General features: G+C 48.4%; 1 protein-coding gene and 1 pseudogene across 1 annotated transcript in view; both read right to left on the bottom strand.

The window, feature by feature from the left end:
- Positions 1-18,914, bottom strand: part of RCOR1 (REST corepressor 1) — a 96,652-nt gene that overhangs the window by 32,589 nt on the left and 45,149 nt on the right. Inside the window, exon 3 of the mRNA XM_054715722.1 lies at positions 12,955-13,038. Within this exon, the coding sequence (XP_054571697.1) occupies positions 12,955-13,038 (84 nt within the window). The remainder of the gene's footprint in view (positions 1-12,954; positions 13,039-18,914) is intronic.
- Positions 8,260-9,337, bottom strand: LOC129149089 (non-histone chromosomal protein HMG-14-like; annotated as a pseudogene).

The following is an 18,914-nucleotide window of genomic DNA, read 5'->3' on the forward strand; positions in this document are numbered from 1 at the left end:
CTTTTCTGTCAAAGAACAGTTTAGACAGCCGCCATTTTGGACTGCGTGACTTGGCAGCCGCCATGTTGGCCGCATGGCTTGCAGCTCCCCTGGGGGCTGCCATCTTGAAAGAGCAAAGGCTAACCCCTCCCTTTGAATTAGCCAATCGCGAAAGACTTGTGCACCTGAGCTCCAATCAAGAGCAAAGGACAGGTCACGTGCGTAAGGGATTATAAACCCAAGCAGCCCATCTGCTTGGTGTGCACACGCTTCCAGGCCATGTGTGTGCACCCTTCTACGTAGAAGTAAAGATGGTTGCCCTGCTGCCTGGCTCCCGAGTATGTTTTGTGTTCTACCAGGACCCCTGACTTGGGGGGCTCGCCTTATTTCTAACAGTGCTGATGAACAGACAGAAAGCATCCTGCTTAGAGGCATGCTGAAGGCCACCTGGCCCAGCACCTAGCCCCACACTCCTATGACCTCATCTTCTTTGAGCAAGTTCACCCACTCCTGACATTGCTGCCTTCACAGCCTCCCAGAACACCACTGGCCTAGTAAGAGCGTCAGATTCTCACCAGGACGTGCGCGATGGCTTATTCGCAGGGAAGCCTCCAGTCCCAGTCCCTCCAGTCCTCCCAGTCCCTCCAGGCCCCCCTACGCCCCCTCAGTCCCCAACCCCAGCCCCTCCTCCAGACCCCCCAAACCTCCCATGCCCCAGCTCTGCTCTAAATCACAGGCTGTCAAGAGCTTTCTAATGTAAATTATTTTGCTTCTAGCTAAAACCCCTCAAAAATCCTCATCCCTGTAAGTCTGCCTGCCTTTCCCGTTTCATGGCTTCTCATTGCCCAGGGACAACACGTGTCAGAGCCAGGCTGGGCTCCGAAGTGAAGAGTGCATTTCCTCCCACGTCTACACGCCTGTGCAAATGCCAGTCTCTCTTCTGTCTAGAATGCACTGGTGCCCCCGGCCCAGCCCGCGAACCCATCCATGCCTCAGTGTTTTACTTAAATGTCAACAGCTTCCACCGCTTCCCTCAGTGCCGCCCAGGAAACCGGAGCTCTTCCTGCCGGGTCCCAAGGGAGCATCAGAGCACCAAACACAGAGGAGACGTTGGCGCTAAAATAACATGAGCACCCACTGTCCACTCTCCAATCGAGAACACTTTCAGTTCCTCTCCCTGTCCAACTCCAGATCCCACCACATGCTTCAGCCTCCCTGCACTCCACTGTCCCCGAGTCTCATGGCGTGGTTCAGCAATCTCCCACAGTCATTCACTATACTATCTGCACCCTGTTGTTCTCTGTGTTACTTGAAATGACTTACATTTCCTCTACATGAAATGTCTCTACAAGACCCATTTTCTCGGCATCCCCAAAGGCTGCATCTCAGACACAGCCCAAAGCAGCTAGTGTGCTATCAGTATTCAATTACCGTTTATTTAACGAAGCAGGACGGGAAGGCAGATGTGTGTAATAACGCAGGCTACAGACCAGAGGTCTAGATGAAACTTGGCTACTAACTAGCTGTGGGACCTTAAACATTAGACTGAACTCAGATTTCAACACCTGAAAAGCAAAAGTGAGACTAGAAGAAATTTGTTTGCACAGTCATTTTTCCCTCTTTCTCCACTAGAATATAAGCTTCCTGTCACCCTCAATCCTGATGCACTAAAGATCCACCTAGAAGAATAAAGACATGAGCCAGGAACACTGAGAAAGTAAAATGGTACCAAATCAACCGATACACCAACGAAACAAAATCCAGAGTCCAGTCATAGACCAAAGTGCATATGAGTTTAACGTAAGTGAAGGGCACAAGTTCAATGTTCCAGGTAGAACAATGGTGTGAACGAGGAGGGAGGACAGAAGAAACAGGTATGCGTGTCCATAATATTGAGGGGGAGGGGCCCTGCTCTGACACATGACTGTACACTAGAAGCCACAGATAAGATTAATAAATTTAACTAAAAATAATTTTTAAAAGCAACAAATAAAATAAAAAAATGTTTAGGTTGACTGCTATTTACAGAAAAATTAAAAAGTCAAAATACAAAGATGCTCAACCTCCAAAATAATTCATGAAAATCCTTTCCTGATCAGCTCAGCAAAGTTTTAAGAAATTCATATGCCCCACAGTGAGATGCATCTCACACCCAGCAGGATGACTACTGTAAAGCAAAACAGAACAAAACAAAACAAAACAGGAAGGAAGTGCTGACCAGGATGTGAAGAACTGGAACCCTTGTGCACTGTTAGGAGGTGGGTAACATGGAGCAGCCGCTGTGGCAACCAGCATGGTGGTTCCTCAAAAAATTAAAAAACCAGCATTAGCAAACCCGGATGCCCCACTTCTGGATGCACACCCAGGAGAACGGAAAGCAGGGTCTGGAGAGATGTTTGCACACCCATGTTCACGGCTGCATGATTCACAGCAGCCAAAGTAAAAGCCACACGCGTGCCCGTCAACGAATGACAGACACAATGTGGCCTCCCACATAACGGGGATTATTCACCCGTAAGAATGAAGGAAATGGCGACGTCACTGAGTGGATGAACCTGGAGGACATTTTGCTAAGTGAACTAAGCCAGTCACACAAAACAAGTATTACATGCATCCATTACATGCGGACCTGGAGCAGCCAATCCACCGAGTCACAGTGGAAAGGTGTTTGCTAGGGGTGGAGGGAGAGGGAGACGTAGAGTTGTTATTTTCCGGGACAGAGTTTCCGTTTTGCAAGATGAAGAGAGTTCTGGAAACTGTTTGCAGAACAATGTGAATGTACTTAATAACGGTGAACAGTACACTTAAAAAGTTAAGATGGTAAATTTTATGTTGTGCATATTTTACCATCCTAACTAATAAAAAGGTAATATGCAAATTAACCATCACTCTGTCACAAATATGGTGGCGCCCATAGCCACAAGATGGCGGCGCCCAGTCCTCTCAGCCCCGCCAGAGTCCCCCAGTGCCGGGGGAGCAGCTGCTGAGAGCAGGCAGCATGAGTGGCCTGGCGGAATGCTTGCTTTGTCACCCCAGCGATGAGGCAAGCGTTCTGCGCCCGGCCACTGATGGGCCTCTGGGCCGCGGAGAGCCTCTGGGCAGTGGGTGTGGAGTGGCCATGCCCTGCAGAGAGCTACTGGCACACGGATTCATGCGCAGGGCTGCTAGTTAAATATAATTGCAAAATATTTTTTAGAGAAAATAATTAATACACAGAGTGTTAGGGAGGTTTTGGAAAAGAGACACACTCATCTTTAGACAAAACATGGAAAAATCCATAAAATTTAAATGCATGCACCATTTGACCACTCCAAGGATGCTCTCTGCAGCACTGTTTACTAGTAGAAATGCTTAAAACTATGAAACACCCACATTATCCTATATAATAAGAGAGGAATATGCTAATTATCCGTTACGCCATAAGGCGTAACGACCAGATCACGGATCTGCAGGAGGGTGGGGCAGCGAACTACAAGCTACAGGAGGGGGCAGGGCAGCAAGCTATGAGGGTGGGGAGGGGGGAGCTCCAGGAGGGCAGGGCAGTGGGTGGAGAGCTGCAGGAGGACGGGGCAGCGAGCTATGAGCAGCGGAGAGCTACCAGTGGCGGTGGGCGGGTGGCCAGCTGAGGCAAGCGGCAGCAAGCTACTCGAATCTGTGCGCAGGGCTACTAGTGTGACATAAAAACACACACCAAGACATGTTCATAGAAACTAACAGACACCCAGAAAATTAACGTAACAGCAACTAACTTGGGAGACGCAGAGTATTTCCCACTACTTTACTTTACTAGTGTGCATGCGTTCTTCTCTAGTCTAGAAGAACAAGCCACACACCTGTTAGAATGGCCCAAACCCAGCACGAGCGCCAGCCGCTGGTGAGGGCGCCGAGCAGCCCCTTCGGAGGACAGCTGGCAGCTTCTCACAGAATGAAATGTACTCGTACCAGACAACCCAGCACTCCTGCTCCTGGGCATCTGTCCAAAGAGTTGAAAACTGTCCACAAAACTTTTGTCCACATAAAAACCTGCACACAGATGTTTACAGCAGCTTCATTCATATTTGCCCTTGAATAGATAAACTGTGGTACATCCAGACAGTGGAATATGGTACAGCACTAAAAGAAAATGAGCTATAAGCCCATGGAAAAGACATGGAAGAATCTCAAATGTACATTATTACTGAGTCAAAGCAGCCAATCTGAAAAAGGCTACACATACTGTATGATTCCAACTACATGAATTCTGGAAAAGGCAAAATTATGGAGACAGTAAAAGAGCAGTGGCTGCCTGGAGTTGGGGGCTGGGAGGCCTGCAGGGGCAGAGCACAGAGGACTCAGGAGGCTACAAGGATGGTACCTGGCATACATTTGTCAAAACTGATAGGGCAGCCTTTGAGATCTTGCTCCCCAGAATGTAGTCAGTTTGGCTTACCTAAATTCTTATAAAAATTCAAAACAACAACAAAAACCTTATAGAATGTACAACACAAAAGTGAACCCTAATGTCACTGCAGCCTTTGGGGGATAACGATGTGTGAGTGGAATGTGGGGTCACTGACTGTAGGCGATGTGCCACTCGGGTGAGGGACGCCCATCGTGGGGAGGCTGTGCCTGTGTGGGGGCTGGGGTATGTGGGGAAGCTCTACTTTATGCTCAACTGGACTGAGAACCTAAAACTGCTCTAAAAATTAAATCTATTTTTAAAAAGAAAAGAAAAAAAATAAGAATAATATATTTGCTCCTTGTCCTAGAACTACGAATTTATCCTAAAGAAATAAGTATGTTCACTACAGCTTTTTAAAAAGTTTTAAAAAGGATCAAAAAGATTTCAAATATCCACCAATAGGGAACTTGGTTTAAAAAAATAATAAAAGATTAAGTTATGACACACCCATACCTATTAAAAATTAGGTAAATTTATTGAGACAGAACCAAGTCCCACATATACTGATAACAGTAAGTTGCTGAACAGCTCATATGTTGTGATAAAAAGTTTTAAAATATTAGCAAAAGCGTATCTATTGTAAACAGTAACTATCAGAGGGCTTTACCTGTCTACATTCCACGTTCTGTATTGCTTGAAATGACTACAACAGCATTTACTTTCATGGCCACAGAGTAATCCTGTGAACTCGCAGTCACCCTAAGAGGCAGAACTTCAGCAGCTGCTTGAGCAGAAACAACACAGGACTTGCACAGGGGCCTCACTGAGAAATCTACAGGCTCAAAATTACCCCATTTCTCAGCAGAATCAGAACCAGCGTTGGACAACCAACGCTTTCACATTATTTCAAAATAAAAGACTTCTTTTCTGCCTACATAATGGGGGGAAGACAGATGGCAGAGAAATCATTAGTGAAGTTTGCACTGACACTATAATCACATCTTAAGGCTTATGATTAGACTATTAATCAAGGAGTATGATTCCCAAAGCTCCACAAACCAGCACCTGCTCACAAGCCCACACTCACACTTGAGCAGATAAATAAATTCCATCAACGCACATTCCATTCCTAGGGATACAGCCTAGGCAAATACTAAAACACAATGAAAACAACAACAAAATAACAAAATAAGAGGACAAAGCTCTACGGTTCGGGTTTTTGCTTCAGCCTTCTTTTACAAAAGCAACAAATTAGAAGCAACCTAACTATTCCCTAGAAGAATGGTTAAGTACACTGACATGCCCACATGTTAGAAGAGTCCACAGCTATTAAAATGTGTACAAGAGCCTAGACGGTTTGGCGTCGGCCTGCGGACTGAAGGGTCCCGGGTTCGATTCTAGTCAAGGGCACAAGCCTGGGTTGCAGGCTCAATCCCCAGTAGGAGGTGTGCAAGAGGCAAACGATCAACGATTCTCTCTCATCATTGATATTTCTCTCTCTCCCCCCTCTTCCTTCCTCTCTGAAATCAATTTCCTTAAAAAATATGTACAAGAGATTCACAAAAGGGAAATGCTGACGTCAGTGTGTCCAGGAAGACAGTGCTCAGGCACACACATCCAGCAGGTCCTGGAATAACATCGTTTTGTATAACGTTGATTGGGGGGAGGGGGCAGGGGGCAGGCAGTAACTGATTCCTGACCAGGGCCGTGCACAGGAAGTGAATGGCGTGTCTACACAGTCCCAGTGTGAGTGTGTTAGTGGTTGTGAGGTCACCTGAGATGGGAGGATGTCTAGGGTGGTCCCACCTTGCACCCTGAGCAGCCAAGAGAGGGTCCAGCCACCTGTGACCCTGAACTGGAATCAGTGGGTTGGAAAATCGTTATCTGACTTGTTTTTATTCAGCATTCTTAGATGTCTGTATAACTCACATTTATTTCAATGTCTAAGATTAGAAATGTTTTGCCCAGCTAGTGTGCCTCAGTGGTTGAGCATCGACCTATGAACCAGGAGGTCACAGTTTGATTCCCAGTCAGGGCACATGCCCAGGTAACAGGCTCACTCCCTAGCAGGGGGCGTGCAGGAGGCAGCCAATCAATGCTTCTCTCTTTTCACTGGTGTTTCTATCTCTCTCTCCCTTCCTTTCCTCTCTGAAATCAATCAATAAATATATATTTTTTAAAAAGGAATGTTTTGGGTCTTCATTTAGAAGTTTGGAACAGTAACTTAACTCTTGTTCTATCAACTAGCCTGGGGTACAACTGGTTTTGTTAGACTCTGTTTTTCACTTAAAGTCACAGTTGCCAAGAACCTACTGATGATGTAAGTGAAAGCTTACTGTATGCACCTGCATAGACAGAAATGCCATCACCTCACTTATGTAAATATGCACAGCGGGGAGGAGGGTTACAAAACACCCCAGATGTTTAACAAGTATCTCTGGATAACGAAATAACGAGTGAACGGGTGCTTTATTCTTTTCTGTGTCTTCTGAACTTTCAACAAAATTTACAAATAATACTTTTAGATTGGTTTTTAAAGTTTTAACCATTACAGGAAGGGCTTACGTTAAAGCTGACATTTTACTGTAGCCAATACCATTATTTTAAAATCTATTAACTTTTCATATTCTGATCCTTTCTTCTGGATAAGATAATATTAAAATCAAACTCTGGCTCCAAAGATGCCGACAGGGAGCCCAACAGCAGGAGGCACTGGCAGCGGGAACTGTAAGAACAGGGTCGTGGCTGCAACGCAGAGAGGACTGGAGCTCATGAACCCAAGTCTCGAGTTGCGTTCAGAACATGAGCCAAGGGGCAGAGCCAGCAAAGCTGGACAGGCTCCCAGGCCACCGTCCGTCAGCGCACAAGGTTCTGACAGGGAGAGTCAAGATGGAGGAGTGGTTTTCTTTAGGAAACAATTCTGCCAAAAACATGGAATGTAAGTAATTGAAAATATTCAAGACATATGCACGACTGACTCCAACTGGCCATTAGTATGCTTTGTAGGATAGGATATGAGAACTACCTCCATCTACGTAATGCTTAGCTGACACTCAAGACAAAACCTCACATATTCAACATCCCACTATTTTCTGATTGTACCAAAAAATAAACAACCAGAAAATTATTTCTTATAAATTGGGATGAGGTAGAATTTCCTCCTTCTTAAAAATGTTTCTAGAGCTACTAAAAAAAACTTGCATTTGCAAAATAGTTGATAAAAAAATCTTCCCCTGGCCCTAGCTGGTTTGGCTCAGTGGATGAAACGTCACCTTGCGGATCAAAGGGTCTCCCGGTTCGATTCCGGTCAAGGGCATGTACCTTGGTTGCAGGCTCCTCCCCAGCCCGGGCTCTGGCTGGGGGCATGCAGGAGGCAACCAATCGATGTGTTTCTCTCCCATTGAAGTTTCTCGCTGTCTTCCCTCTCTCTTCCACTTTCCCTGAAAATCAATGAAAAAATAAGCTTGGGTGAGGATTCACACTGCCAGAAGCAAGTTCCAGAATGACATAATTGTAAGAGTTTCATCGAAAGGTTGATGGAACTTGGGGACTCAACAAGGGCTGAATCAAGTATGTTATCGCCTGTTGGGAATGGCTAAAGGCATTTCCCCAAACCTGAAAGGGACACATAAATTGATTGCTTGCTGCCAGACAGCTCAGGGCATCTTAATCTATATGTTATTGCCTCCTGTTGGCCAAACACCTGAACAGCCAAAGGCAATTCCCCAATCTGACAATGGATTCTGGACCTAACCCTACCCTTTGATGTGTATATCTCCACCTTGCCTTAGGACAAATTGTGTTAATAAAAAGCAAGGGGTTCTGAGACAAGGAGAACTTGGTTTCTTCAGCCAAGCTCCTCTGCCCTCCCCCCTCTCCCCGCCCCAAATGCCTTTCAAAATTATGTTTCGTCTCTGGACTCTTATTTAATTTACACACAGCCCTTCTCCAGGTTTCCTGAACCCTTCTAGATGCCGGATCAAGACCACCAGCGTTACACAACAAAAATCTTCCTCTAGATTGTGCAAGAAGGGAGACAGGGACCACAGATAAGACATGGTGTGTGATATTAATCAGACTTGGCTGCTTTCTCTCCTGCTTCACCCGACACTGGCCTCTCCTCCTTTTCAGTTTCTCCGTTTTCCGTAGGTAGATCTTTAGGTTCCTGGTCAGCCACTTGGGCCTGCTTTTACTTTGCTCCCCTTTCCCTTCCGTATGCACTTTTGTCTGCAGATTTATCCTTTCCTGCCACCTTTTTTGGCTTTGTTCCCTTTTTTTTTTTTTTTTTTTGCAGGAGCAGGTTTGGCTAACAGCCTTGCTGACCTCGTCCTAGGCTCCTCCTTCGCTGCCTAGAGGGGAGCTGACTTCCTCTTGGGCACCATGGAGGTGGCAGGCAGCTGGGGGCCTGAGGGCTGGGCCTTTGAGAACCTGGGTTGACTGGCCGCTGTGGCCGCTGCTGCTTCTCCAGCCATCCCAGCTGCCCAAGCTGCTGGGACCCACAATGGGGGGCGGTGGGAAAACCATCGGAAACTGGATTGGGAGCCCACCTGCCACGCCCCAATATTCTTAATATTCAGTTCTGGGCACCGTAATTTAAGATGGGAATTGTCGCCCTGGCTGCTTTGCTCAGTGGATAGAGCGTCAGCCTGTAGACTGAAGGGTCTCGGGTTTCATTCCAGTCAGGGGCACATGCCCGGTTTAAGGGCTCGATCCCCAGTGGGGGGCATGCAGGAAGCAGCCAATCAATGATTCTCTCTCATCATTGATGTTTCTCCCTCTCCCTTCCTCTCTGAAATCAATAAATATATATATTTTTAAAATGGGCATTGTCACCAAATACAATATATCCAGGAGGGCAACAGAGATAAAAAGAGACCCCAAAATCAACCATCTCATAACCCTTAACTTGCAGCGAGACGGCCAACGAGGTAGGATGACAACATCTCAGAGACGTCAGGGAGCAGGTTAGTGAGCAGAGATCAGGAAACAGCGCTCAGGCAGCAGCGTTTCAGCTCTCTGGTAGAAAGAACATGTTCAAAATGGAACCGGGTGCTTTTGTAAGTTACTGCAAGTGCTCAAAAAAGAGAGGGAGTACTTTAGGTCTTCCCTGCAGTGAAGGCATCAGGAATGCCAACACACTTCCTTCTGCTGTTCTGTTCTCCACTATAAACTCATCAAGCAGCAGTCTGATGGAGGCGAAATCAAGGCACTCTTACAAGCAGATTATATTGATACTAGAGGCCCAGTACACGAAATTCGTGCACGGGTGGGGTCCCTAGGCCTGACCTGTGATCAGGGCCAATCAGGTTCCCCACCTCCCGCCTCATCCTTCCCTCACCGCCTGTGTGCCACCACTGCGCAGTTCCCCGTCTCCCCTACCCTCCTTCCCTCGCCACCCGCGTCCACCTTCACCCACCCCAGGTTCCCTGTCCCAGCCCGGGGCCCGGCCCCAATTGGGCAATTGGGACTTGTCAGTCGGGGGGAGGGACCAGGAGGTTAGCCGCAGGCCCCATCGGCAATCAGGGAGCCTGCAGGTTGGGGGCAGCTCCTGCGTTGAGTGTCTGCCCACTGGTGGTCAGCACGTGTCATAACAACCAGTTGCCTAGGCTTTTATATGTATAATAGAGGCCCGGTGCACAAAATTCGTGCACAGGGGTGTGTGTGTCCCTCAGCCCAGCCTGCACCCTCTCCAATCTGACATCCCTCTCACAATCCAGGACTGCTGGCTCCCAACCACTTGCCTACCTGCCTGAATGCCCCTGTTTCTGCCTGCCAGTCTGATCACCCCCTAACCACTCCCCTGCCAGCCTGATCAACGCCTAACTGCTCCCATGCCGGCCCGATTGCCCCTAATTGCCCTCCCCTGCAGGCCTGGTCGCCCCCAACTGCCCTCCCCTGCAGGCCTGGGACCCCCCCCAACTGTCCTCCCCTGCAGGCCTCATTCCTCCAAACTGCCCTCCCCTGCAGGCCTGGTCCCCCCCAACCGCCCTCCCTTACAGGCCTGGTCCCTCCCAACTGCCCTCCCCTGCTGGCCAGATCGCCCACAACTACCCTCCCCTGCCGGCCATCTTGTGGAAGCCATCTTGTGTGTTGGAGTGATGGTCAATTTGCATATTATCTCTTTATTATATAGGACTAGTGGCCCAATGCATGAAATTCATGCACATTAAAAGGGAATTAATTAGAGGAAATATTTTAATGTTGCTATTTGCCCTTTCTCTATAATAGAAATGTCAGAGATGAAAGAAAATTAGTAAAATGTATATGAAAATCTTCCTCCTGTCAGAATCTTGGGCGCGTCGTGGGACCTAGAGTCAAGTCCCCGCCCACCTGCACCTTGAAATCATGCAAGACCCAGATCCGGCCAGCCCCACCCCCATTGGGCAAGATCCAGACCCGGCTGGCCCCACCCCCATCAAGCCCTGCCAGGCAGGGGGCACAACCTGAGGTCCCCCCGCCCAGCACCGGGGCAGGGGCACACCTTGAAGTCCCCCGACCTGGCGCTGGGGTGGGGGGGCACAGCATCAGGTTTCCCGGCCCGGTACCATGGTGGGGGCGCAGCCTGAGGTCCCCCGGCTTGGCGCCGGGGCGGGGGGTGCGGCCTGAGATCCTCTGTCAAGCCCCACTGGGCAGGGAGCACAGCCTCAGGTCCCCTGCCCAGGCCCAGCGCCATGCAGTCTCAGGTCCCAACTGACTGCTCGCTAAGGCTTGTTACAGGAACTCAGCCTCCACTGTGGGTGCAGCCATCTTGTGTTACAGAAACCCCCACCTCCGCTGTGGGTGCTGCCATCTTGTTGTGGCATGACGGTCAATTTGCATATTCCTTCTTTATTAGATATAGACTAATAAGCCCAGTGCATGACATTCGTGCGGGGGGGGGGGTGGGGGGGTGGTCCATCAGCCTGGCATGCACCCTCTCGCAATCCAGGACCACTGGCTCCTAACCACTCACCTGCCTGCCTGATTACCCCTAACCACTCTGCCTGCCTGCCTGATAGCCCCTAACTGCTCACCTGCCTGCCAGATCAACCCTAACCACTTGCCTGCCTGCTTGATCGCCTCTAACCACCTCTGCCTTGGCCCCCGCCTCTGCAGCTTCGTACGGAAGGACGTCCAGAATGACGTCCAGAATGATGTCCGGAAGGTCATTTGGCTGTCTGGTCTAATTAGCATATTACACCTTTTATTATTATAGATTATTATTGCTAAATTTAGCATTAGTAAGAGCAGTTCAGTTTCCCATGTTCCAGGGAGGGTAATGTACCAAAAAGGATCCTTCTTGACCAAAACTAAACATGTTTCTTTACCATATGAGCTCTTTGCGTCATAAATGCTAACACGGATGCTGAGTACAAGAGGGGGGTATTTAACATGCAGCATCGTCACACTGCTTGGCAGTAATGTGTTCACACTATTTAATGCTGCAGAACAGAACATGGGAACCCTTGTCAAAGCCTAAGAGTCCAGCCTCTGCTCACAACTTAACCGTTTTCTAATGAGCATTCACCACTGATTCCTATTTTACAGAATTGACTATTAGCCTTTTTTATTGGTCAAAGAGCCTTTGGAAAATCCAATGTCATTTCTCCAGAAAATGCATGTGTGCCCAAAAATTTTGCATGTGATTTCCAAGTTTCCAAGTTCCCATTAATTCCATCCAGACCCCCACTAAAAAATTCTCAAAGGAAATTTAGTTTTTCTTTTTTTTTTTTTTAATACATATTTTTATTTCAGAAAGGAAGGGAGAGGGAAAGAGAGATAGAAATATCAATGATGAGAGAGAATCACTGATTGGCTGCCTTCTGCATGCCCCTTACTGGGGATCAAGCCCACAACCCAGCCATGTGCCCTGACCGGGAATAGAACCAAAGACCCTATCCACTGAGCCAAACCAACTAGGACAGAAATTTAGTTTTTCTTCTCTCTTTTAAGTTATGAAGGGAAAAAAAACTTTGAAAATGGCAAAGGTCTGGTAATACATTAGATATAAAATTATTTTTTAATGTATCATTTGAGCAAAAGGGACAGAAAATCTGAAAAAGCAAACTCTGAAAATACAACAATTAATATTACTAATAGCATTAGGTCCCCTACCTCCTCCCCTCCCCATACAAATCCAAAGTAGCCCAGAATAGTCATCCTAATAAGATTTTAAACACATGAAACAGCCAGTTCCAAAGTTTTACTTCTAGCTAGGCTTAAGTCTTGTATTACGATGCCCATTCCAAAATCACACATTTGACCTTTGTAATCTTTCAAATTAGAAATCTGTTCAACTCTTCATCTTTACAACCCTATACACTCCCGGCTGATGGAGTTATACATTGCATTATAATGTTCCTTCTCCTCTAGGCCTTTCCTCTTAGTTACTTCAGTATTAGCTGTGCATTTTGAAAAAAGCAAATTGTGAAACCATAGGTTAGAAATCTTTCAATCATCATGACAGGCTACAGTAAAGAAATATACTTTCAAACTCTTGAAATTATTTCAAAAATGTAAGAGAATTGTCATATGTAGGGACTTTCAGCTACAAAACTTATTTAAAACTTTGCATTAAGTAAGAAGGTGAAAAATAAAGGTGCTTTAAAACTTACGTTTTGCTTCTGATAGATTCTGATTAGGTGACCAGACCAGCATCCCAAGATTGTCTCGTTCTTGACTGCGTCTTGCTAATTTGGCTTGGTAGAAACAAAGAGAATGCTTGTTGTAATTTAACAGACATGTGAAGCAATGATCAACAACACGACTCTGATCTTTAACCTCAGAACCTGATGCCATCACCCACCCTGGACTGAAATCCGCCCAATAGAGCCTGCACACTCGCCACCACCACAGGGTAATGGGGGCGTGGAGCAGGCTCTGAAGTCCCCGGAAACGTTTTTAAGTCTTTTCCTACGTTATTCCTTATTTAACAAGCAGGTGTAATTATTATCTTCCTACTAAACAGGTCACTCTCTGACATCCCCTGCGGGGTCCCGGATTGCGAGAGAGTGCAGGCCAGGTCAAGGGACCCCACCGGTGGATGACTGGTGCCGGGGAGGGAGTGCGGGAAGACTCCAGGGCAAGTCCAGCCCCTTCTTACCCAGTCCCGTTCAGCCGGACCCCAGCAGCAAGCTAACCTACCGGTCGGAGGGTCTGCCCCCTGGTGGTCAGTGCTTGTCATAGCGAGTGGTTGAGCGGTCTTAGCATATCATTATCATATTACGCTTTGATTGGTTGAACAGTTGACCAGTCACCGGATGACAGGACACTTAGCATATTGGGCTTTTATTACACTAGAGGCCCGGAGCCAGAAATTCGTGCACAGGGGGTGGGGGGGTCCCTCAGCCCAGCCTGCACCCTCTGCAATCTGGGACCCCTCGAGGGATGTCCGACTGCCCGTTTAGACCTGATCCTAAACGGGCAGTCAGACATCCCTCTCACAATCCAGGACTGCTGGCTCCCAACTGCTCGCCTGCCTGCCTTCCTGATTGCCCCTAACCACTTCTGCCTACCAGCCTGATCACCCCTTAACCACTCCCCTGCCAGCCTGATTGATGCCTAACTGCTCCCCTGCCAGCCTGTTTGCCCCTAACTGCCCTCCCCTGCAGGCCTGGTCACCCCTAATTGCCCTCCCCTGCAGGCCTGGTCCCACCCCAACTGCTCTCCCTGCAGGCCTGGGTCCCCCCCCAACTGCCCTTCCCTGCAGGCCCAGTCGCCCTTAACTCCCCTCCTCTGCTGGCCTGCTTACCCCTAACTGCCCTCCCCTGAAGGCTTGATCACCCCCAACTGCCCTCCCTTGCAGGCCTGGTCCCTCCCAACTGCCTTCCCTTGCAGGCCTGGTCCCTCTCAACTGCCCTCCCCTGCTATCCTGATCCCTCCCAACTGCCCTCCCCTGCTGGCCATCTTGTGGCGGCCATCTTGTGTCCACATGGGGGCAGCCATCTTTGACCACATGGGGGCAGCCACCTTGTGTGTTGGAGTGATGGTCAATTTGCATATTACTCTTTTATTAGATAAGATAGAGGCCTGGTGCACGGGTGGGGGCCGGCTGGTTTCCCCTGAAGGTTGTCCTGGATCAGGGTGGGGGTTCCCTTGGGGTGTGGGGAGGCCTGAGCGAGGGTCCTGTGGTGGTTTGCAGGCCGGCCACGCCCCCCAGCAACCCAAGCAGAGGCCCTGGAATCTGGGATTTATTTATCTTCTATAATTGAAACTTTTGTAGCCTTCAGCAGAGGCCAGGGCAGGCCAAGAACTTGGCTTCCTCCATCACCGGGGAAACACAAGCCTCCTGTTCGCTCCTTGGCCACAGCCATCTTGGTTGGGTTAATTTGCATACTTGCTCCTGATTGGCTAGTAGGCGTGGCTGGTGGGTGTGGCGGAGGTACAGTCAGTTTGCATATTACTCTTTTATTAGATAGGATAGGATAACTTATTAAAAAGATTTAATTTGAAAGGAAACTTCTGAAGTGCACTCAAATTCTTAAAAATCTGTGATACAAAACAATAGGCCCAACAGATGTACAAGTGCCAGAAGAAAGAAGGAAATCTTGCCATTTGTGACAACAGAAATGGACCCGGGGGGAGGGGGGTGGGGGGGGGCGGCGCGGAGATTTGCTAAGTGAAATAAGTCACACAGATAAAGATAAATACCATATGATCTTGCTAATACGTGAATCTAAAAAAGAAAATAAAGAAACAAACTCATAGATACAGAGACTATTTTGATGGTTGCAACATGGAAGGGGGTTTGGGAATATGAAAAACGGGAAGAGATTAAGAAGTACAAATTGCCAGTTATAAAAACAGTCACAGGGATGTAAAGTACAGCATAGGGAATATAGTCAATAATATTAAAATAACTACTAGAGGCCCGGTGCACAAAATTCATGCATGGGTGGGGGGGTGTCCCTCAGCCCAGCCTGCACCCTCTCCAATTTGATATCCCTCTCACAATCCAGGACTGCTGGCTCCCAACCGCTTGCCTGCCTGATTGCCCCTAACCGCTTCTACCTGCCAGCCTGATCACCCCCTAACCACTCCCCTGCCAGCCTGATCGACGCCTACCTGTCCCCCCCCCTGCAGGCCTCGTCACCCCCACAACTGTCCCCCCCTACTGGCCCAGTCACCCCTAACTGCCCTCCTCTGCCAGCCCGGCCACCCCTAACTGCCTATCCCCTGCAGTCCTGGTCCCCCCCAACCGCCCTCCCTTGCAGGCCTGGTCCCTCCCAACTGCCCTCCCCTGCTGGCCTGATCGCCCACAACTTCCCTCCCCTGCCGGCCATCTTGTGGAGGCCATCTTGTGTCCACATGGGGGCGGCCAACTTGTGTGTTGGAGTGATGGTCAATTTGCATATTACCTCTTTATTATATAGGATGGTGTCAGGTGGGTACTAGACTTATTGGGGTGATCACTTTGTAAATTATATAAATGTTGTACATATACCTGAAAGCAATATAATAGTGTACGTCAATTGTAGTTGAAAATTATTTAAAGTTTTCATTTGGATTGCAAATTACAATGAAGGCTGACACCAAGGTGTAGCGATATGTGGGGGAACTGGTACTCTCACGCACTGCTGGTGGGAATGTAACGTGATACTATCACTTGGGGGGAAAGTCTGGCAATTTCCTAAAATGTGGTATATCCATTCAATGGAATAAAACTCAGCAATAATAGGGAATGAACTATTGAAGCACATAACATGAATGATCCTCAAAACAATTACTCTGAGTGAATGAGTTGCAAATACAGAAAGGGGGAGGCTAGAGAAAGTTCTGTGGTGCTCCAGAGAAATGAGGGTAACAGTACAACATCATAGTTTTCGACAGAATTAGAAACGTGGGTGTGTGCACATGTCTGCGTGCACACACTCGTTTACTTCCCAGTTCTGCCCACTGAGAGGGTCCTGATGCAATGACAATCCAGCAACAACTGAGCACCTCGCGCTCCCAGATCTGGGTTCACAGGAAAAGAAACAGGCCTCCTTGGAGAAATGGCTGACTGCAGGGCTGGGAGAGGAAATGGAGAAGAGGGCCCCGGCCCTGGCCCGTGTGGCTCAGCTGGTTGGAGCACTGTCGATTCCCGGTCAGTGTATATACCCAGGTTGCAGGTTGGATCCCAAGTCAGAGCCCATGCAGGAGGCAACCAATCGCTGTGTCTCTCTCACATCTGTGTCTTTCTCTCTCCCTCTCTCACTGTCTCTCAAAATCAATGGAAAAAATATCCTCAGGTGAAGATTAACAAACTCTAATCAGTTTGGCTCAGTGGACAGAGCGTTGCCTGCGGACTGAAAGGTCCCAGGTTCAATTCTGGTCAGGGACATGTACCTTTGGTTGCGGACTCGATCCCCAGTGGAGAGCATGCAAGAGGCAGCTGGTCGATGTTTCTCTCTCATCGATGTTTCTAACTCTCTATCCCTCTCCCTTCCTCTCTTAAAAATCAATTTTAAAAAAATATATATATGTGTGTGTGTATATAATATATATATATTTTTTAAATGCCTTTAGAGTAAAGGTTGGTATAAATTTTTAAAGCCTGAGAGAAAAATATCATCTCCAAATAAATGACAAACCAACAGCAATAGAAGCCAGAGATAGTGGAATACTATCTTTAACGGACCAAGAGGAAATCTTAGAATGTATCCTGCAAAACTCTCAGAAACATGGGCAAAAGGGGAACATTTTCACATAAACACTTATGGAGACTTGAAGTACACTAAAGAATATGCTCAGGAAAAAGATCCTGAAAGGAAGGCTGATATTCAAAAAGAAAAGTAACTAAACAAGATTTTGTAAGCACTACCTATAAAAAAATAAAATCATGTCCAGCCCGGCCAGTGTGGCTCAGTGGTTGAGTGTCGACCTATGAGCCAGGCGGTCACAATTTGAATCCAAGGCAGGGCACCTGCCCAGGTTGCTCGATCCTCAGTGTGGGGCGTGCAGGAGGCAGCCAGTCAATAATTCTCTCTCATCATTGATATTTCTATCTCTCCCTGAAATCAATAACAATACTTTTTTTTAAAAAAACATGTCCAATTTAAGGAGTTTTTAAAAAGAACAGAACTAAAATTCTGGACAGAAACTAACATGTAGCTCTGGGTGGTAGGATCATAGCTCAGGTGTTCGAGAGCTGGAAGATGAGCGTTAGGTGTTAGACTGAGTGGGCGGGGCGAGGAGACCCCACACACACAGTGATGACAGGGATGACAGTCCACAACGACACGGACTGGTCACGTCATTCGCGTGTGCCGCTGGGGTGTGAGGAGAATGGCATCGCTTCACCTCTGGGGTCTCCTCCCAAACGCTCAGTGTAATAAACAGAAAAACATCAGAAGGTCCCAACTGAAGAACATTTTACAAAAATCCTGACTCATACTCCTCAAAACCACTGGAGTCACCAAAAACAAGGAAAGTTGTAAGAAACTGTCACAGGCAAGAGGTGCCTGATGAGACATGACAACCACATGTAATGTGTATCGTGGATGGGATCCTGGGGCAGAAAAAGGACATTAAGTAAAAACTAAGGAAATCTGAATAAAGTATGATTTCAGGTAATAACACTGACCAATATTGGTTCATCAACTGTAACAAATGTACCATACTAATGTAAGACATTAATAATAGGGCAACATGGTGTGGGGTTATGGGAATTCTCTGTACTACTTTGTAACTTCTGTAAGTCTAAAATTATCCTATATAATAAAGGCCTAATATGCAAATTGTCCCCTGGACTGGGAGTTCGACCACTTGCTATGACGTGCACTGACCACCAGGGGGCAGGGTGGAACATGGCGGTCGTCAGCAACGCGGCGCTGGCAGCCGGCAGTGGAGGCACTGCTGGCCCTGATGGGCCCTGAAGAGAGCGGGACCATGAAGAGATGGTAGAGCAGGTGAGCGGGCGGCGCCATGCCAAGGCAGATGCGAGCGAGGCCTGATCACCCCGCCAATCGCCCCACAGACGGCAACCAGGGACAGCCGTGCGGGACAGGGGGGCAGGGATACCGCCCAGCTCCCAGGCACTGAGGGAGCAGGGCGGGAGCCCAATCGCCCCTCAGACGGCAACCAGCATCCATTACAGAGAAAGGGCAAATAGCAATATTAAAATACTAGGGGCCCAGTGCACGAATTCGTGCACCTTGAAAGGAACTGTGGGCCATGAGGCTGCAGTGGGCACAGGGGCAGGTCTTGGCCCATCCTCCGCGCCCCGCCCAGCACCTCCTGCCGCGGCCTGGGTCCCGTCTGCCAGTAGCCCTGCTCCTGCTACCGCTGCTCCCATGCGCTGACGGCACCGGCCCCGCTCGCACCCGCTGACGGCCTGGTGCAATTGGGGCCAGTGCCAGCAGGGGGTGGAAGCGGGGCCAGCGTCGTCAGCAGGTACAAGTGGCTGATGGCACCTTAGGAGCAGGGGGAGGTGGAGAAGCCCTCAGGGGGCGATTTGGGCCGGCAGCCGCCACTCGCACCCGCTGATGGCGCCGAGTGATTGGGACTGGCCAGGCGCCAGCAGCGGGTGCGAGCAGCAGTTCCAGTGCTGGCTGTGGGTACGAGCAGGGCCGGTGCCAGCAGTGGGTGTGAGCGG

This window comes from Eptesicus fuscus, chromosome 5, assembly GCF_027574615.1.
Source record: "Eptesicus fuscus isolate TK198812 chromosome 5, DD_ASM_mEF_20220401, whole genome shotgun sequence".
NCBI lineage: Eukaryota > Metazoa > Chordata > Mammalia > Chiroptera > Vespertilionidae > Eptesicus > Eptesicus fuscus.